The sequence below is a fragment of the Micropterus salmoides genome, unplaced genomic scaffold, assembly GCF_014851395.1.
Source record: "Micropterus salmoides isolate LMB-PRFRI ecotype aquatic unplaced genomic scaffold, ASM1485139v1 Ms_hic_scaffold_13, whole genome shotgun sequence".
Taxonomy (NCBI): Eukaryota; Metazoa; Chordata; class Actinopteri; order Centrarchiformes; family Centrarchidae; genus Micropterus; species Micropterus salmoides.
Window position 1 is genome coordinate 33,251,245 of NW_024040374.1, and position 20,991 is coordinate 33,272,235.

General features: G+C 40.7%; 1 protein-coding gene across 2 annotated transcripts; it reads left to right on the top strand.

The window, feature by feature from the left end:
- Window positions 1-8,440: 8,440 nt before the first annotated feature.
- rad54l (RAD54 like) lies at window positions 8,441-19,805 on the top strand. 2 transcript variants are annotated; one of them, XM_038716882.1, is made up of 18 exons: window positions 8,441-8,750; window positions 8,837-8,920; window positions 9,332-9,442; window positions 9,547-9,607; window positions 9,697-9,832; window positions 10,237-10,306; window positions 10,615-10,903; window positions 11,602-11,726; window positions 11,808-11,958; window positions 12,057-12,183; window positions 12,985-13,059; window positions 13,316-13,446; window positions 13,713-13,823; window positions 15,267-15,390; window positions 15,480-15,558; window positions 15,636-15,815; window positions 16,019-16,182; window positions 19,481-19,805. In XM_038716882.1, exons 1-18 carry the CDS (start codon window positions 8,748-8,750, stop codon window positions 19,680-19,682), a joined length of 2,223 nt encoding a protein of 740 aa, XP_038572810.1. In that variant the 5' UTR covers window positions 8,441-8,747; the 3' UTR covers window positions 19,683-19,805. The 2 variants fall into 2 exon arrangements, with proteins under 2 accessions (XP_038572810.1, XP_038572811.1); XM_038716883.1 differs by lacking the exon at window positions 8,837-8,920 and having other exon boundaries at window positions 8,442-8,750.
- Window positions 19,806-20,991: the final 1,186 nt, after the last annotated feature.

Genomic DNA, 20,991 nt, shown 5'->3' on the forward strand with positions numbered 1-20,991 from the left:
GAGAATAAATTCACTGTAATATAATCAAGAGCTGTGTGTGTTGCCTATTTCTAGTTCCTGCCAAGAGAATTGACCCTTTAGATATGAGAGTGACTGACTGATTTAAGATAATTGAGCGATTATTAACTAACTGATCTGAACTGTGAAAAATTTCAGGATGATTTACACACTTCGTACTTTAACGAACTCCTCATAGGGATTTAGTCCGACCGACCTCAAATTTCTGCTGTGCCTTCTAAAGGCATTGAAGATGAAAAGTTGTGCTATCTGTGAATTTTCGTCAATGGGCGTGTCCGTGGCGTGGCGTCAAAGATCAACTCTTCGCCATGACACAGGAAGTTGTTGTAACTTCAGTGTACATGCTCACATCTGGACCAAACTGTACATGTAGGATGAGAGTCCCGCCCTGAACACATGTACATGCTGACATTCACCCACAGTCATAGCGCCACCTGCTGGCAACAGGAAGTGACTTTTAACGAAGCAGCCCCCGCCGCACGTTTCACCTACATGCACGAATTTTCTGTGGTACGTGTATCTTGTCCAGATGCACAAAAAAGTCTCTTGGAGCCATAGCCTAAACCCAACAGGAAGTCGGCCATTTTGAATTTTTCGGCCATTTTTGCATCATTTACACACTCCGTACATTAACAAACTCCTCCTAGGGATTTAGTCCAACCGACTTCAAATTTCTGCTGTGCCTTCTAAAGGCATTAAAGATGAAAAGTTGTGCTATTTGCGAGTTTTCGTCAATGGGCGTGTCTGTGGCGTCAAAGATCAACTCTTCGCCATGACACAGGAAGTTGTTGTAACTTCAGTGTACATGCTCACATCTTAACCAAACTTTACGTGCTTGATAACTGTCCCACCCCGCTATGGAGGACCGATCGTGACACAGTCAGAAATAAATACAGAAATAAATAAATGCTCAATAAATAAATAAGCATCCAATTAAATAGACAAAAAAATAAAGTAAATAAATAAATGTTGGTAGTAATTAAATTATACAAGGAGACATAAATGTATATTTTAATTAGTGCCTTTACTTATTCACCTTTGTTATAATTACCTTATTTATTTATTCTCCGTTATAATCTTCAACTTTATTTATTACTAATTTTTTTAATGTATTTATTTATGTGTGTTTTAATATTTGTCTGTTTTATTCTTCCTTTGTATTTATTTACCTTATTTATTTTCTCTCTCTTTATTTCTTCCTGTCCTTTTTAAATTTCTGTATGCATTTCTTCCTCATTATGCAAATGAGGAGGGGCTGTGTCTCAAGGGGTCATCTTCTCTGCTATTGGTGGACCAGTCAGACAGGAGAGCTCCTACTCTGCCTGCAGACATCAACGATCTTGCCCCTCACACAGTCAGATGGCTTCCTTCAGTGCACTGAGGTGTTTAACAACTCTGAAGACAATACTACCAGCAATGTCTTCCTTCTCTTTTCACGTAGACGCTCCGACAGACAGTGCTTTCAGTTTGCTGCATGTATGGACACAGAACTGCGGTATAGGGAGGAGCACACGGTCAGCTGGCTGCAGCTAAATCTGGAGTGCACTCGTATTCAATTCTGTATGGTAAATTCAGTTTTAACGGAGCAGAGCGAGCTGACAGGCAGAGTTAGAGACTTTCTGTCTGTTTCTCTCTTTACAAAGACGCATGTTGCAGTCAGAGTCTTCTCTGAGATGCGAGCACGACATACAACACAATTTATCAAATTACACAACGGATATACAGTATGAAGATAAGATTGATTGGATTATACTCACAGGAAGTATAAAACCTCTTACATAGGTCTATTAAAAGTAAAGTAACACAAAAATGTCAGGGAAATTACTTTACTTAGATTTAAGTACTGCAGTTGTACATTTGAAATACCTTCCTACCTTTCTGATAGGAAGCCTTCTTGAGGTGGTATAAAACATTTCTTCTTATATTCTGATTTGAGTTGTGGACAACTATGACCACATGAATTAAAAAAACATTTCACTGCCCAAGTCAGCTATAACACAAGTCTTGTTCATCAGACTACATGCTGTACAGTATTTGTGGACAGATTTTGTCCCAGGATTTTATTATGCATTTCTTCTTCTTCGTTGCATGATTTAGAATAATAAGGTGAGAAATGGGTCTGTTCTGAGTTCATCCTGCACTGCAGCAGCTAATAAAGTCCATTTAATCCCATGTGATGGCCACAGCCAGGGCCTCACAACCAGATGAAGAGCGGTAACCTCATGCACTGAGTTTGTTGTGTTCTTTAAGATTGGTTTATATACATTCATACACATTAAATATTTATTTGGTTACAAATAAACTTACAGGACACTTAGTTTATTTCACATACTTTATTTTAGTTGACTATACAGAAGCATCTTTTGGAACACACACCATTAGTTACTTTTGGATTTTCATTTTGTTATAATTCTTGTTTCTGAGCTTACCAGTGTTGGATGCCACACCCAGGAGAGATCCAGGAAGTCTGCTGGCTTAAAGGGTTGGTGCTCGGAGCAGGAGCAGCTTTATAGGAGAGGTGGCCTGATTGGACACTACCACTGCTTGCTATGTCTGGGGGGTGGCTTTATTCTCTCCTTAAATATTTTGGGGTTTAGATTTATATTATATTTGAGTATTTTTGAGTTAAGGTTAAGTAAATGTACAGTCTTTTATGTTCAGAGCTTTAGTTTGTTTGTTTATTTGACCTCTTTTATGGGCCCAAAACTTTATCTTTTATTGTAATGATTTTTTTGGTAAATAAAACCCTTTTGCTTTAAATTTCCCTCTTGACTCCTCATGCCTAACTGCCTGGTCCCTCACATCCCAAAAACACTTTTCTTTTAGGCAAGCTGGAGCAGAAAACAACTAACCTTTCTCAAGTTGTACAGTAATGTCACATGTGTATGAAGGTGGATCAAACAAGCTAATCTTAAATGTCAAAGTAGAGAGGAGCCTAGTAGGCCTATTTAATTTCATTCATTACACAATATGAATAAGCTATGCAGACAGTTGTAAAGAAAGAACATCTTTTTCTTCTGTTCTCTACTTGTTATAGTTACACAGTATTAGGGGTGTGGGCTGTATTAAAAGTATCCACTGTTCTCCCATGCTCTAACACACAGTAACGATGAAATGTGTGCTGTTCTCACATTCTTCCTCTGTATGTACACATAAACAACAAGGCAGGGAAATATAAAAGGAATTTATTTTATAGTTTGGGTACATTATTGTTCAGTGTACATGCTCACATCTGAAACAAACTTTACGTGCTTGATAACTCTCCCACCCCGCAGACATCTACACGCCAATACCGATTTATATTCATAGCGGCAAGTGCTATGTAACTCCACATAAGGGAACGAGGAAGTGACATATAACACCTTCATGCGGCGTCGGAACCGCGTAGCAAATTCACAGCCGCACCGGCAGAGCTCCAGAATGTGCAACGCGCTACAAGTGCTGCAAAGTAGGCTCAACTGACATGGCCTAAACATACCCGAAAACTCACCAAAATTTGCATGTCAGAACCGGTGAAAAATTTTGTATTCTACAAGTTTCGCACATGGGCGTGGCAAAATGACTCGCTAGCGCCACCTAGAAAATTGGAAAAGATTAGCCCCTCGTTCACGTTCAACCTACATGTACGAAATATTCTGGGGACATGTATCATATCAAGACGCACAAAATAGCCTCAAGATCCCATACCCTAAAGTCAACAGGAAGTCGGCCATTTTGAATTTTACGGCCATTTTTGGATGATTTACACACTTCGTACTTTAACGAACTCCTCATAGGGATTTAGTCCGACCGACCTCAAATTTCTGCTGTGCCTTCTAAAGGCATTGAAGATGAAAAGTTGTGCTATCTGTGAATTTTCGTCAATGGGCGTGTCCGTGGCGTGGCGTCAAAGATCAACTCTTCGCCATGACACAGGAAGTTGTTGTAACTTCAGTGTACATGCTCACATCTGGACCAAACTGTACATTGTAGGATGAGAGTCCCGCCCTGAACACATGTACATGCTGACATTCACCCACAGTCATAGCGCCACCTACTGGCAACAGGAAGTGACTTTTAACGAAGCAGCCCCTGCCGCACGTTTCACCTACATGCACGAATTTTCTGTGGTACGTGTATCTTGTCCAGATGCACAAAAAAGTCTCTTGGAGCCATACCCTAAACCCAACAGGAAGTCGGCCATTTTGAATTTTTCGGCCATTTTTGCATCATTTACACACTCCGTACATTAACAAACTCCTCCTAGGGATTTAGTCCGACCGACTTCAAATTTCTGCTGTGCCTTCTAAAGGCATTAAAGATGAAAAAGTTGTGCTATTTGCGAGTTTTCGTCAATGGGCGTGTCTGTGGCGTCAAAGATCAACTCTTCGCCATGACACAGGAAGTTGTTGTAACTTCAGTGTACATGCTCACATCTGAAACAAACTTTACGTGCTTGATAACTGTCCCACCCCGCAGACATCTACACACCAACACCGATTTATATTCATAGCGGCAAGTGCTATGTAGCTCCACATAGGGGACACAGGAAGTGACATATAACACCTTCATGCGGCGTCATAACCGCGTAGCAAATTCACAGCCGCACCGGCAGAGCTCCAGAATATGCAACTCGGCCGGCTCACACGCGGACGCGCTTACAAGTGTGAGGGCCCGCCCAACGCTGCTTGCAGCTTTAATATTGTTATTGTTAAATAACCTATCCCTGAAAAATTTAATAAAGTGTACGAACTGCTACTTATTAAGCTGAGGTCATTGGGTATTGGTGGTAGAGCATATAATTGGGTTATGAACTTTTTATTTGACAGAATAATACAAGTAAGAGTAGGTGCAGAATAATAAGAGAAGGTAGTGTATGCTGCCCCCTGTTATTGAACATTATGAGCAGTGACATCATCTCTCAGGTCAAACAAATCTTTGTATGTGGATGAGGGGTTCTGTGGGTAAAGGCCACAATGTGTCTCCCATCATTAAAAAAATGCAAGCTGCAATAGTTGACGTGGAAAAATGGGCAAATAAATGGGGATTCAAGGGATCTGATTCAAAAACACAAGTAATTTGTTCCTCACGCATAAAATCGCTCCTATTTCCCTGAAATGATATGAACAATCTTTTGAACAAGTAAAAGCTATTAGATTTCTTGCGGTTTGGTTTGACAGGAAACTCATGCAGTGTTCATTTGGATAAAGTTAAGAGCTAATGTACAAATGTCATCAATATTCTTCGTTGTCTGCCAGGACAGGAGTGTGGAGCAAGTAGAGAGCTCTATACAGTGTATACTGAGGCCTGTCTTTGACTCTGGGTGTGCAGCGTACATGTCAGCAGCAGATTCAAACCTGAAAATGTTTGATGTATTACAAGCTCAGGCCCTGAGAATCTGTAGTGGTTCCTTCAGAACATCAGCGATGCAGGTGGACAGGGGAGAATGCCTTTGAGGATCAGGAGTGTGAAGTTAATGCTGGCAAACTGGGTTCATCTCCAGGGGCAATATGATCCTCATCCTGCCAAGAGTCTGTTAACAGTCTGCTGGGAACACCAGGAGATGCATTTAATGGGTTTTGGGTGATCCAAAGGCAGAAAACTTCCCTTGGGTTCCTTTTTTATACAGTCTATGGTTCCTGCTCATGTTGGTGTGGAGGGAAATCATCAGGTGAATATTCTGGCTAAACAAACACAGAATGAAACATGCAGACCTCCAGACTCCATATATGAAAGCTGAAGCTAAGACATCCTTTAGGACACAGGCAGAGTCAGTGGGATAACAATGGAATTGAAAGACCTCTATACAATGCTTTTATTCCCAAGAATTGATCTATTATATACAGCCCCAGGACAAGACCAGTTATGTTATGCCATGTTCCGACAGCTGCCAGTAGGGTCAAATAAGCTAGTGTTAAGACTGTTCAATAAAATATGGAAGGATGGAATAATACCGAGAAGTTGGAATAGTGCAGTGATACTACCGTTTAGCAAACCTGGTAAAGACCCAACCAATCCTGGTAATTATAGACCCATAGCTCTGACATCACACTTATGCAAATGGATGGAGAGGATAATAGTTCGTAGGTTATCACATGTAATGGAACAGAGAGGACTACTGAGTAATATACAAAATGGATTTCGGAAAGGGCGCTCCACAACAGATGCTCTCGTTAGAGTAAGTAATGAGGTAGAAAAGGCACTGAAAATGAAAGAGCTGATGATAATAGTGTATTTTGACATTGAGAAGGCATATGATACTATGTGGAGGGAAGGACTACTTATTAAACTAAATAGAATGGGGTTTGAAGGAAGGATTTATAACTGGATACTAGACTTTTTAACAGATAGGAAAATTAGAGTAAAGGTTGGATCAGAAATTTCTACAGAGTTTAAGGTAAATAATGGCATTCCCCAGGGGAGCGCAATTAGCCCTATATTATTCAACATTATGATTAATGATATATTTTCAGATTTAGATGGACACATCAAATCAGCGTTATATGCAGATGATGGGGCCATATGGATGAGAGGAAGAAATGAGACATATGTATTAGAAAACATTAGGAAAGCAATAGGGAAAGTAGAGAAGTGGTCATCCAAGTGGGGATTTAAAATATCAACAAGCAAATCCTGTTATATGGTGTTCACAAACGAGCGAAAGTGTCATGTAGAAAAGCTTTTTCTATATCAGCAGCCAATGGAAAAAGTAAATGAATTTAAGTATTTGGGATTGTGGTTTGATAGTAAATACACATGGAAAACACACATAAAGCAATTGGAAACTAAATGCAAACAAGTTATTAATTTACTGAGAGCGGTGGTGGGATGCGACTGGGGTGCAGATAAACAGTCACTAATTGACATATATAGAGCATGCATGAGGTCATCAATAGATTATGGTTGCATAGTATCTGATGCAGCAGCAAAAACAACATTGGAAAAAATAATAAATTACAATACAGAGCCTTACGGATATGCATTGGAGCCATTAAGACAACTCCCATTAACACAATACTCATAGAAGCTGGAGAGACACCACTGGAGTTAAAAAGAGAGAAACTAGCACTAGCATATTGGGTCAGATTGAAAGGAAGTGGGAAAGAAAACCCTGCAAAGGAGATAACAAAGGATTTTTGGGAATATTTCAAGTTTCGGGGGCATGGGTTTGGATGGACGGGGGAAAAGAGAGTCAGGGAATACGGAATGGAAGCATTAGATTTCACCACACCCGATCCAGTCAGTAACATTCCACCTTGGCTCTATCCAGACGTAAAAACAGATTTTAGTATACTGGAAAAGAAAAGAGGATGGGGAATAGAGGAAGTGGGAATACGGACTAGCAGCTATCTGAGAAACAGTTTCCATAATTATCTAAAAATCTATGCAGATGGATCTAAAAACAAACAGGAATGTGTGGGAATTGGAATACATATACCAGAATTCAAAATAAATATCTCAAAACGATTATCAGATAGGCTATCCGTATATACGGCAGAAATAGTGGCAGTGGTAGTGGTAGTCTTTATAGCATTACAGTGGGTTGAAGAGGTCAGACCTGATAGGGTGATATTATGCACAGACTCCTTAGCAGTTATTAAAAGCATTCAGTCAATGACATCTGTCAGAGAAGACCTACTGATAGAAATGTGTTTTACAGCTTATTAAGATTACATCGGGGAGGGATAGATGTTCAGTTTTGCTGGGTGCCAGCTCATGAGGGAGTAAATGGAAATGAGATTGCAGACAAACTAGCAAAAGAGGCATTACAAAAGGAAATAACAGTTCAAATACCTCTAGGAAAAGGAGAAGGAAAAACAGCCATTAAGAAGAAAGGTACTGAAATATGGCAGAAATGGTGGGAGGAAGACAGGAAAGGAAGGAGTTACTATAAAATACAAAAGTCTGTCAGTAATAAAAATTATAGCGAAAGGAGCAGGCGGGAGGAAATTATTATGACAAGACTAAGAGTAGATCACACAGGACTGAATGGCACCTTGTTTTTATTGGGGAAAAGGAATAGTGAAAAATGTGAAAACTGTGGGGTTAAAGAAAATGTTGAACATATCATTTTGCACTGCATATTGTTTGAGTTGGAAAGACAGATATTTCAAGATAGGGTTCAGGAAGCAGGGCGGGAATGGAATCTGATGGGGGTACTGGGAACAGAAGGAGAAGAAAAGGGTATAAGAATTACCAGGAAGGCATTATTTAAATTTCTTAAAGACACTGGGTTGGTGAACAGAATATGAGAGCACCTTATTGAGGTTGATAGCCGAGTGATATGATGTTACACACTCCAGTACAGTAGGTGGCGGTATGCACTTAAAAGTTTGCAATCCGCCATTAAAGAAGAAGAAGAAGAAGAAGAATTGATCTATTCCAGCGGGAGGCCACTCTAAAGCAGTCTGTTTGACCTTTCAAGCTTGCCGTAGTGTTGTGCAACATTTAGCGCGAACTTTAATACTAAGCGGAAGAAACCTAAACCGAGAGGGGGACTGCAGTTACATGTCAAACTAATGCTATTTTAACCACTCCGTGGGACGAACACCGCTTTAGTTGACTATACTGACACGTGCTGGTTACGTCAGCGGCATGCAGTCAGTGTTTTCTGAAGTTAACCGCTAAACTGCGGCAGCAACATGAGCGCCTTGGCTGTGGAGAGGAAGCAGCCAGAGCTAACAGCTTCAGCTAGCAGCCCGGCCCGGTGAGCAGCTTCAGCAAACAGCCCCGCAGCGGAAAGAAGGACAATGGTAAGCTGGCCGAATTACTGTTGTTTCCATGGTGCTACAGACTCCAGTCCAATGCTAATCCTCTTTGTATAAAATCATAATCCCAGAGAAGGAGCCTTGCTCCCAGTCAGGTTGCCAAACGGAAGCAAGCAGGAGATTCCTGTGAGGATGAGGACTGGACCTGTAGAAGTGTAAGTAAAGTAGCATCGCCATTACACCCAAAGCTTCATGCAGCGCTGTTAAATTGAGCTGACCGGTATATCGAGTGGAGACGGGAGAGAAGCCCGGGCCTTGGCTGTCTTTGGACCTCCTCTGAACCGTTTGCAAATTTAGCAGTTTTTCTTTCTAAAAAAGAGTTTATACATTTATAATGCCCACAGGCTCTTAGAACAGTGAAGCCATTTTATTTGCCGTTCGATTCCACAACTTAGTGAAAACGTTTACATAATAACAGAAACGGAAAAGTACTAAATGTTTTTCTTCATTAGTCACAAATCTTAATCTCTCTCTCCATGACAATTGCTTGGAAAAAAGTTAGTGAAAACCAGCCTATCGGTGTTTGGTAGTGTTGGAACTGAATAGTGTGTAATTGTTCTTCACAGGAGAAAAAAGGAAAAGGTGATAATGAGATTAGAGAGAGCCACATTTCTCCCTTCAGAAAGCCTCTGACACAAGTGAACGACCGCCCTGCATGTATGGATGGTGACAAACATGTAAGAGTTGCTGACTCCTACCAAATTTAATCTTTGCATACATTTTGTATCTGAATACAGTGATTGTTGCAATTTCATTGATTTGTTTAAAATTCGTTTTACAGGAGGCATTTATTCGAAGTATCCTCTCCAAGCCATTTAAAATTCCTATTCCAAATTACACAGGTAACATTTCTCTCGTCACTATGGCTTCTCTTTCATGTCTAGTGCTACAGGGAAAGAATTACTCCCACTGTGCTGCTGATTACCCACAGGCTCTCTGGGAATCAGGGCACTTGGCCTAAAGCGTGTAGGAGTAAGGAAAGCGCTTCACGATCCCTTCGCAGAAGATGCTTTGGTCCTTTATGAGCCTCCAACTCTGAACACTCATGAGCTGATCAAAGCTGACAAGTAGGTTCAAACCGCATGGCCCTTCTTCCATTAAATCATATTTTACTTGATCTCCAGTGAAGAGGCTTGATTGCTAGTTAAAGCTGCACCAGCAGAGTTTGTACATTAGGTACTCCAACTAGGAGCAGGTGTATGATTGAAAACTAGTGCTTTAGTGGAAAGTTATCTCTAGACTCAGCACTCATCCTCTGCATGTCAGGAGGCAGTTTGTATTAATGACTTGTAATGTTAGTAAGTGCAGCCTCTTTCAAAGCTTAGTGCTGATGAAGTGTTTGGATGTGTAGACATAAACCGTGCCCTGTGCAGACTGGAGAAAACACTTTGTAGCCTTTAATGGATGCTAGATCAGTGCCTGGAGTTTTTGTAATAAATAAATGTCTGATACCATTCTTTGTCCTGTTCAGAGAAAAACTACCAGTCCATGTTGTTGTGGATCCAGTTTTAGGAAAAGTGCTCAGACCCCATCAGAGAGAGGTAAACCCAAGGTTTTTTTCCTGAACTTTACCGACTGGGGGAAAAGTTAAAAAAGTATACAATTTTCATGTTGTATTTATCATAACAATAGAGTTAAACAGAGATTTATTATCTTACATTATGGAAGCTTTCTTAAATAATTTCTCTTCAGAAACATTCTTGACTTTGGAATTGACAAGACAAACTAGAGCTTTCATCTGTGAGTTGTGAGGAGGACCATGAGTTGCACTTGAAACTACAGAAAAAGTTCACCAGTGGACCATAAGTTGTCTTTTAAGTAAAAAAAAATATGTCTCTAAATTTTTGAGGGGGTGAAGTTCCTGTGGGAGTGTGTGACGGGCAGACGCATCTCAGGATCGTACGGCTGCATCATGGCTGATGAGATGGGCCTGGGGAAGACTTTGCAGTGTATCACCCTCATGTGGACACTGCTACGCCAAAGCCCTGACTCTAAGCCAGAAATAGACAAAGCCATTGTGGTTTCACCTTCCAGTCTGGTTCGCAACTGGTACAATGAAGTCGAAAAGTGGCTGGGAGGACGCGTCACACCAGTGGCCATCGACGGAGGCTCAAAGGAGGGGATCGATAGGCAGCTCGGTACTTTATCTCTCCCTTCTGTCTCATGAATATCCACAGTAAAATTCATGGAAATCCTTTGATACCTTGTCAAGGACCAAAGTTTTTCGAGAGGAAACTTTAACCTCATTCTTGCACTACAGTAACTGTCAGGGGTCAGCTTAGGGAGGACCACACCCTGCCTTTCTCATAGACTTGCTTTATTGATGGAGCATTTTTTACCAGGGGCCAAACAGGAATAATGTGTTGAAAGCAGCATCACACAAGGCATCCTATAGGATATATGCATGATTTAGTAATCAGCCTATCACATGTGTTAACTGTATAGTTGCCCTTCCTTTCTGAGACACGTATACATACACACATGTTAAGCTGTATGGGCATTTTAGCTTGTTAACAACTGCACTGGGGGCAGAAGTAATATGGCCCTTTACATTCAAGGTCTGTATTGAATGGGGATGAGTTTTTGAGGGAACTTAAGACCCACTGATTTTTCTTTCTGGTGATGTTGCTCTGTGTCTGCTGCTAGATGTGGAAACGGGTATCTGTTTGCTAACATGTTCACTAAACAATTTACCCAGTGTGTGGTACTTGGACAGGAATATCTAGTTTTAATAGTGTTGATATGTTTTCAGATGAACTTTCCCTCAAAAGTAAAAATGTTTAAATTAGTTTTTAATTTTCTGCTTAGTAATTGGTTTGATTTCTGTCTTTTCCAGTGAACTTCATCTCTCAGCATGGTTTGAGAGTACCGACCCCAATCCTGATCATTTCATACGAGACATTTCGACTGCATGCTGAGGTTCTGCACAAGGGCAAAGTTGGACTTGTCATCTGTGACGAGGTATCTCATCTCATCCATTACACCTAAGAGGTGTCGGGGACTGTTGACGCAATGATGTGATAATAGTTGTGTGTGCTATAGGGCCACCGTCTGAAGAACTCTGACAACCAGACCTACCAGGCCCTGAATGCCATGAGTGGCCAGAGGAGAGTGCTGATATCAGGCACTCCTATCCAGAACGACCTGCTGGAGTACTTTAGCTTGGTCCACTTTGTTAATGCTGGGATCCTTGGTAAGAAGCTCCCCACACAAAACAGCTAAAACACATGGGAGCTCTTTCTGCTGTTTGTCCTGATCCCCTTCATTTGTGTTTCTTCACCATGATGGCAGGTACAGCCCAGGAGTTTAAAAAGCGATTTGAGCTTCCCATCCTGAAGGGTCGAGATGCAGATGCCAGTGATAAAGACAGGCAGACTGGAGAGGAGAAACTCAAGGAGCTGATCAGCATTGTCAACAGGTGACCTCAATGCACAGGACCTTTATTTTCTTTTTTTTTAGTTTTTTAAATGTTGATTTCCTTTTTTCTTTGTCTCTTTTAATATTTTATCACTTTCTTACTATGTCTATTGATTAGATTTTTCCTTTTTTTTATTTTTAATATTGTTTTTATTTGACATGTGATGACAATGCACTGCCTCAGCCTGTGCTTTAGATGCGTTCCATGAGCATTTTTTCTGTGACAGTGTTAGATTTGTGCACGTGACACTACTTACCTGTTTAGAAAGGGTTGTCCTGTGACAGTCACTGAGGCTGTATGTTGAGGAAGAAATTAGCCCAAGTGCTGTGCTTATGCTCTTTGCACCGCCACCACCAAGCAAAAGTACTTCTTCAACAATGAATGGATGAAATAATCTGTAGAATACTCGATTACTAAAATCATTCTTAGCTGCAGTCCTAAAAGTTATTGATCAGTATGATGATGTACCTTTTATTTGTCAGGTATTTAATTGGCAGGATTTCCCAAAAAGGGACCTATTTGTCTAAATCTCTTTTCCAGAAAATTCTCCCATAATGTAGATCAGTTTTGTATAAAATCCCATACACAGTGATTCCATATATACGGTATAATCAACTTCTACTTTAGACTGGGACAGATTATTGGTTGATACATTGGTGTGTTACAAAATGTGTCAGGTGATTTATCTCTTCTCATTTATGAATTTATTCTTGTTTGTGCCTTCCTTAAAATCTTTGCTTGTATTTTACTGTCTTAAGTTTAACATCCCTCTGTAATACTGGCCATGTTTTGCCTCAACAGGTGTTTGATAAGGAGAACATCGGATATCTTGTCTAAATATCTTCCTGTGAAACTTGAGCAGGTTGTGTGTTGCAGGTAGGTCGGTTCACTTTGTTTCTGGGAAGAGGGTTTGATGCACAACTGGAATATAGAAGAGAGATTTGTCTCTTGTTGAAAATATATTTTTGGTTTGGATATCACAGAAGTATTTCATACAGTACATATGCCCGAGTTTCAATAAGGATATAAAAGTATACTTATTTGCTCTCAATGTAATATTGTATAATAAATATAATAAGAAAAATATTTAATTTAAATATGTAGAAACTTGAATGTGGCTGTTTCCTTGCAGGCTGACTCCTCTGCAGACAGAGCTGTATAAGCGTTTCCTGAGGCAGGCCAAACCCATTGAGACACTACAAGAGGGCAAAATAAGTGTCTCCTCCCTGTCTTCCATCACATCACTCAAGAAACTGTGCAACCGTAAGAGCTCAAACCAAATATAACACACTGTAAAATGTTGCATTTTTGAACATTATAGTGATCGACAAAAAGAATGTCTCATTTGTTAAGTTGCAGTTTAATCAAATACAGGCTCAAATATAAAGTTAAGGACAAGGGACAGACCAAGGTTTGAGTTGTCCAAGTAGTTGTCTCTTAGACATTAGCCATGAAGCATCCATAAGCTTAAGCTTATTTAGCTTCATCTAGTGCTTTGTGGAAATGCTAATCACTGGTCTGTGTCCTAGACCCAGCTCTCATCTATGAGAAGTGTGTGGATGGTGAGGATGGCTTTGAGGGGGCGCTGGATCTGTTTCCAGCTGGCTACTGCACTAAAGCTGTGGAGCCTCAGCTCTCTGGTAAGAACATGTACAACAGGGCTCAGTAAGGCCCCGATGGTGTTAAAAAAATGTCACCCACATCATGATGGCTCCTGCTGACTATTCTGCTACAACGGTTGGCTCTGTCTAAGACAGGTGGCACCTGGGAAGTAATCTGAACAAATCTTTAGATGTGTGTTCACCTCATTAATGGCTTGGAAAAGTAGTACTGCGAGTATGACATAGAGGTCATCGATAATTTTGTAGTGAGTTGTTGTGGGGGAGCTGATGCACACTGACAGCAGGCTGCTACACAACAGCTACAGAGTTTAAAAACCAACCCAGTAGCTTTCCGGCAAAGTTCTTCTCCATATCTAACTTCCAAACATGAACGCACATCTTGTTCTACGTATATTGAGCGAGGATTCATTTGCAGGCTGGATAGCTATTTAGCTGCTCAGCTGCAGCACATTAAACAGCATGTAATGCTAGATGCTGCTGTGGTCCTTCTTGTAAGCCCATGACTTGGCTACAGCACAAATTCACTTTGTCTCTTGTTCTCCTGCCAGTCCCAGGGCTTCGTCAGCCAGCTGCTGTCAGTCAAACACAAACACACACTGACATTATTTTTGACTGTAAAAGAAGATGATTAAATGTGATTTCAGTTAGACTTTAACACGCAGGCATGAGACCTCAATAATCTCACTCTCAGAAAAGTATTTCCCAAAGTGATGAACTATTCCTTTAGTTCCAGCTTTGCAGTAGTATTGTCTCTGAGATGACACTAGAGTGTAAAGTGATGAAAACTCAAGGCTCCTTCAGTCATTTCTTGATGAAATTTAAAATGAATAAATGTGCCCTCTGTTTGTTTGGTTAAGTATTTTGTTCATTAACAAATTAAACTTCTGAAGAATGTGTCTGAATATGCTTACAATTAAGATTGTTCAAGTGTCTGTAATCAATATTGTTATAATGACAATGATCACATGACTATTTGTAAGTCAGCGGTGTTGCTCATAGTGACAAACCCAGAGAGGATTATCCCCAAGTCTTTGTAGTGTCTTCCAGCTCTCAAACTACCCAGTTTTGGTTCAGTCTAAGCACTATATCAGTCTTGTTTCCAGCAGCAGCAGCAGCAGCAGGCAGCTGTTTTCAGTGACCAAGCTCATTCAGCAGCCAGATATTTTTCTAGTGAGTTGGTGGAGACCACACCAGAGTGCAACAGATGTGTTTGAATATTGGACTTAAAATCATCCAGTGGACCCAAAAACAAGAAATATTTCTCTGTGTCTGCTGCATGTGTAAATAACTTATAAGGTGATTAAAATGTCAGTGTTGTGTTCACAGCTCGTCTCTGCTGCCCTAAAGTGGACAAAGTTTTTGTTGTTGCAGGTTTTATAATTGTAGTGCATCTCTAACATGAGCTGAATAAAGCGTTTCATCTTTCTATTTATGGCTAAGACGTTGTTTCCTTTGTTCCAGGGAAAATGCTGGTACTTGACTACATCCTGGCAATGACAAGGACTACAACTAGTGACAAGGTGGTGCTGGTCTCCAACTACACTCAAACGCTGGACCTCTTTGAAAAGCTGTGCAGATCTAGAAGGTGCTTTTTGGGAAATCACCATTTAATTGTGTATGTATTATGATTTGTCAGTTAAAGTGAGCAACAACCCTCCATTTGGTATTTTACAGATACCTCTATGTTCGGCTAGATGGCACAATGTCCATCAAGAAACGGGCCAAGATTGTGGAAAGATTCAACAGTCCATCTGTGAGTTGGAAACCGTTAAACGACACTGAGAGCTTTGAAAAGTGGTTGAACAGCATCTGAATCCATCTGTTTCTCAGAACCCAGAGTTCATCTTCATGCTGAGCAGCAAGGCTGGTGGATGTGGCCTGAATCTGATTGGTGCTAATCGCTTGGTTATGTTTGACCCTGACTGGAACCCAGCCAATGACGAGCAGGCGATGGCACGCGTGTGGAGAGACGGCCAGAAGAAGACTTGCTACATCTACAGGCTGCTCTCTGTCAGTTCAACACCCCTCAGACATAAAACAGATAACCACTTCTAATGTGTATTTCAAGTTTTAATAATTGTCTATTTTAAGTGATACTCCAAGGTAATATTGTAATATAGAGAGATTTTATTTTCTCCTACTGATATAATTACTCAACAAGTTCACTGTCTGCAGAATGTCCACATTTGACTTGTGTGTTTGTGTGCTGTCAGACGGGAACGATCGAGGAGAAGATCCTGCAGAGGCAGGCTCATAAGAAAGCCCTGAGCAGCTGTGTGGTGGATGAGGAGCAGGATGTGGAGCGTCACTTTTCTCTGGGCGAACTCCGAGAACTCTTCACTCTCAACGAGAAGACCACCAGTGACACACATGACAAGTAAAAAACAATTTACCTGAGACCTGAAAAGCATAGCAGGATGATTGTTTTTCTTGTTCGTGCAAATATCTACATCATGTGGGCAGTTCTTTGTTTAAAATCAACTGAATTTATGGTGAGAAATCCTAGTTTGAAACACCTTTTTCACAATATACTCATTGATTTGTTTGTTTTTTGTTGTTCGGGTCACAATTCAACTCCCTTTTATTATATCTGTCAGTTTTTGAGGAGAGAGGGAGAGCGGTACTGAGGGGGAGAGGATCGGCCTGAACCACAGGTCACTGTGGAACTAACTCAATCCCACAGTTGGTCATAAATTGATGTAGAATGCCCTTCATCAACCGTTTGCATATCGATACGTGTTCCCGCTCTGCCACTCATTAGACCTTTCAATGAGTGGTCTGTGGTCATGATTAAGCACCATTATGCATGGCTGTAGCCATTTATAGAGCCTGTACCATTAATTCATCACACGTACCTGTAAAACCTCAGCAGCAGAGATGTCTCTCATCATTGTTAAACTTCAGAAGGATGATCAATATAGCGTTCATATGGATGCAGACTTTACAAAGTTTCTTAGGTACAAATGAAATTCACAAGTTGTCCAGAGTCATGTACAATCATCATCATCAGTCATGTACATTTTATTATAATAAATATATGTACATTAAAACTAGAAATTCCTTGTGCACAGCAACAACAGTCAGCTGCTGGTCGATGACAGGATAAGGCTATGAAAAATCAAAAAAAAATTTTTTCCATAAATATACAATATCTCTCAAAAGTGAATCCACGCCTCACATTTCTGTAAATATTTGATTCTCTCTTTTCATGTGACGACACTGAAGAAATGATACTTTGCTACAATGTAAAGTAGTGAGTGTGCAGCTTGTATAACAGTGTAAATCTGCTGTCCCCTCAAAATAACACATCACACAGCCATTAATGTCTAAACTGCTGGCAACCAAAGTGAGTCCACGTGAAAAGGTGAAAATGTCCAAATTGGGCCCAAAGTGTAAATATTTTGAGGCCATCATTATTTTTCAGCATTGCCTTAAGGTTAGTGAAAACCCATTGGGAAGGCTGTCTGAAACAGGCAGAAAAGTAGGGTTTGGAGGATGGCTGGGTGTCAGGTCAAGTTTGGACAGGTGGGTTTTGGACATTTTCACTGAGGGGAGTCCTCACTTTTGTTGCGGTTTTGTTCCACGGTTTTGACATTAATGGCTGTGTAATGTGTTATATTGAGGGGACAGCAAATTTACACTGTTGTATATATGTTATATAGCTTGTAGAACAGTGTAAATTTGTCCCCTGTATGCAGGTGTGAAGTCCATGCACCGTGCATTAGGGGCACACATTCCTAACCATATTTTATACATATGGCCCCCAGTGCTTAGATATCTGTATATACAGGTGCTGGTCATATAATTAGAATATCATCAAAAAGTTGATTTATTTCAGTAATTCCATTCAGAAAGTGAAACTTGTATAATGTATACATTCATTCCACACAGACTGATAGATTTCAAGTGTTCATTCCTTTTAATTTTGATGATTATATCTGACAACTAATGAAAACCCCAAAATCAGTATCTCAGAAAATTAGAATATTGTGAAAAGACACCTGGTGCCACACTCTAATCAGCTAATTAACTCCAAACACCTGCAAAGGCCTTTAAATGGTCTCTCAGTCTAGTTCTGTAGGCTACACAATCATGGGGAAGACTGCTGACTTGACAGCTGTCCAAAAGACGACCATTGACACCTTACACAAGGAGGGCAAGACACAAAAGGTCATTGCAAAAGAGGCTGGCTGTTCACAGAGCTCTGTGTCCAAGCACATTAATAGAGGCGAAGGGAAGGAAAAGATGTGGTAGAAAAGTGTACAAGCAATAGGGATAACCGCACCCTGGAGAGGATTGTGAAACAAAGCCCATTCAAAAATGTGGGGGAGATTCACAAAGAGTGGACTGCAGCTGGAGTCAGTGCTTCAAGAACCACCACGCACAGACGTATGCAAGACATGGGTTTCAGCTGTCGCATTCCTTGTGTCAAGCCACTCTTGAACAAGACACAGCGTCAGAAGCGTCTCGCCTGGGCTAAAGACAAAAAGGACTGGACTGCTGCTGAGTGGTCCAAAGTTATGTTCTCTGATGAAAGTAAATTTTCCTTTGGAAATCAAGGTCCCAGAGTCTGGAGGAAGAGAGGAGAGGCACAGAATCCACGTTGCTTGAAGTCCAGTGTAAAGTTTCCATAGTCAGTGATGGTTTGGGGTGCCATGTCATCTGCTGGTGTTGGTCCACTGTGTTTTCTGAGGTCCAAGGTCAAAGCAGCCGTCTCCCAGGAAGTTTTGGAGCACTTCATGCTTCCTGCTGCTTACCAACGGAGATGCAGATTTCATTTTCCAACAGGACTTGGCACCTGCACACAGTGCCAAAGCTACCAGTACCTGGTTTAATGACCATGGTATTCCTGTTCTTAATTGGCCATCAAACCCGCCTGACCTTAACCCTATAGAAAATCTATGGGGTATTGTGAAGAGGAAGATGCGATACGCCAGACCCAACAATGCAGAAGAGCTGAAGGCCACTATCAGAGCAACCTGGGCTCTCATAACACCTGAGCAGTGCCACAGACTGATCGACTCCATGCCACGCCGCATTGCTGCGGTAATTCAGGCAAAAGGAGCCCCAACTAAGTATTGAGTGCTGTACATGCTCATACTTTTCATGTTCATACTTTTCAGTTGGCCAACATTTCTAAAAATCCTTTTTTTGTATTGGTCTTAAGTAATATTCTAATTTTAGATACTGAATTTGGGATTTTCATTAGTTGTCAGTTTTAATCATCACAATTAAATGAAATAAACATTTGAAATATATCAGTCTGTGTGGAATGCCTGAATATAATATCCAAGTTTCACTTTTTGAATGGAATTACTGAAATTAATCAACTTTTTTATGATATTCTAATTATATGACCAGCACCTGTAGATACAGATATCTACTGTGTATGTATCATAATGTCAATAGCGTTGGGCCGATTAGCACTGGCTGACAGACATCACGACGTTGAGCCGGCATCGTGAATTTAAATTTTCACATTATACCACCCTGTGAAATCAGCTTTTAATGCCCCCTGCGCGCATGCCCGCGCACCCAGTGACATTGTCCATACCGATGTTTCACTGTAGACATCGTCTGATGGAAATTTTATAGACCTTGCCCAACCCTAAATGTCATAAAATCATAATGTAGTGTATTAAATCAGTCTCTTTTTCTCCCTCTTGTGGTGTTAGGTTTCACTGTCGCCGCTGTGTGAATGGTAGGGAGGTTCGGCCTCCTGCAGATGACTCTGACTGTACCAGTGACCTTTCCCAGTGGAACCACTGCTTTGACAAGAAGGGCCTGAGGGACCAAGTGTTAAAAGCCTCCTGGGATGCTGCTGTCTCTTTCGTCTTCCACCAGTGCTCTCATAAGGACCAGAAGGGTGTCGTATAGCAGGGGGAACACAATAGATTTAACTGATACTACCACATGTAATGTAAATACTGATATTTATTTATTGAGAATTGTTTTTTTTTTTTATTACAATAGAAAAAATAAAGAATGATTAGTAACCTATCCATCATGATTGCAGTTACTTCCTTACATACGTAACTGTACTTACAGAATTGGGGAAATGTGTTATCACTAGTAATGTGACAAGACAACTTGATGTTGATATGCAGTGCAGTTGCACATGTGCCCACATCACTGTGTGGAGGCAGAAGTGTCTACAAGAACAGCTGAAATGCCAGTGACAGCTGGTTTAGTTTCCCTACAGCCATCTGAAAGCAGCTGGATAGATTATGTAGATTACATCTTGTGCATTTTAATAGCACATGTGCACAAATCCCTGTACTTTCAAGTACCCCATAGAGGCGGCTGGTGGTGCCAATGTAAAAAAAGAAGCACATGGAGATTCTTCAACCTAACTATCATCATTGCTGGTGTATGATTTTTAAAATCACAAGTTAATGCATCGTAGGCCTTTTCATTATTCAACCCTTCTGCACAAGCTCATCCAACACAGATCATTCAACAGAAAAAATGGAAAAGCAAAACAATTTTAAAATAATTGATGGGTTGCAGCTGTGTTTTAGGAGGAAGAACAGCCCATTGATTTCATGGTTTGTGTTTCGATCTTTGTCTCCACCTGACTAGTGTCAAAGTGCCCGTGAGCAAGACATTAAAGTCCATTTGTGTGTGTGAGAGCTTCATATGGAGGGGGGAGACATAATAATCGTTTAAATATGACATCCCCTTAAGGGATTGATAATGTTGCACAAATTTTATGCATCAAAAAAGAGCTTATGAAAGAAGTTCAAACCCTGCTTTCTGTCTCACCTCAACACAGCTGGCCAATCGTGACTATTGATGCACTTTGGCTGTTGCCAAGCTATCCTGATGCAGTAGTTGAGTATTTTTTGACAGGTTCTAAGTTAATATTGATGAAGTTTTCATGAAGATACTTTGGTACCACTTATTTAGGAGGAGGAGAAGAAGACATAATTTATAAATTCTGCAAGTAGAGCTGTGCAATATGACGATATATATCGTCGTTTATTTCATTGTCGCAAATTCAACACTTTACAAGGGGATGGCACCGTGGTGAAGTTAGTTTTATATTAGACATCTGTAGAATATCCAGCGTAAATCTAGTGTAAACGCAGATGCCCCCCCAAAAAAAAAATTTCAACTCTGAGGTTTCTCCAGCGATTTCCTCTTTGGCTGTTTATCAGCCATCTCTCCTTCACCGTGCCTGGAG

Excerpts from the sequence above, each read along its gene's own strand:
- rad54l (XM_038716882.1), top strand. Across the intron at positions 11,959-12,056 it reads TGTTAATGCTGGGATCCTTG|GTACAGCCCAGGAGTTTAAA; the intron begins GTAAGAAGCTCC and ends CCATGATGGCAG. Across the intron at positions 15,559-15,635 it reads AAAGATTCAACAGTCCATCT|AACCCAGAGTTCATCTTCAT; the intron begins GTGAGTTGGAAA and ends TCTGTTTCTCAG.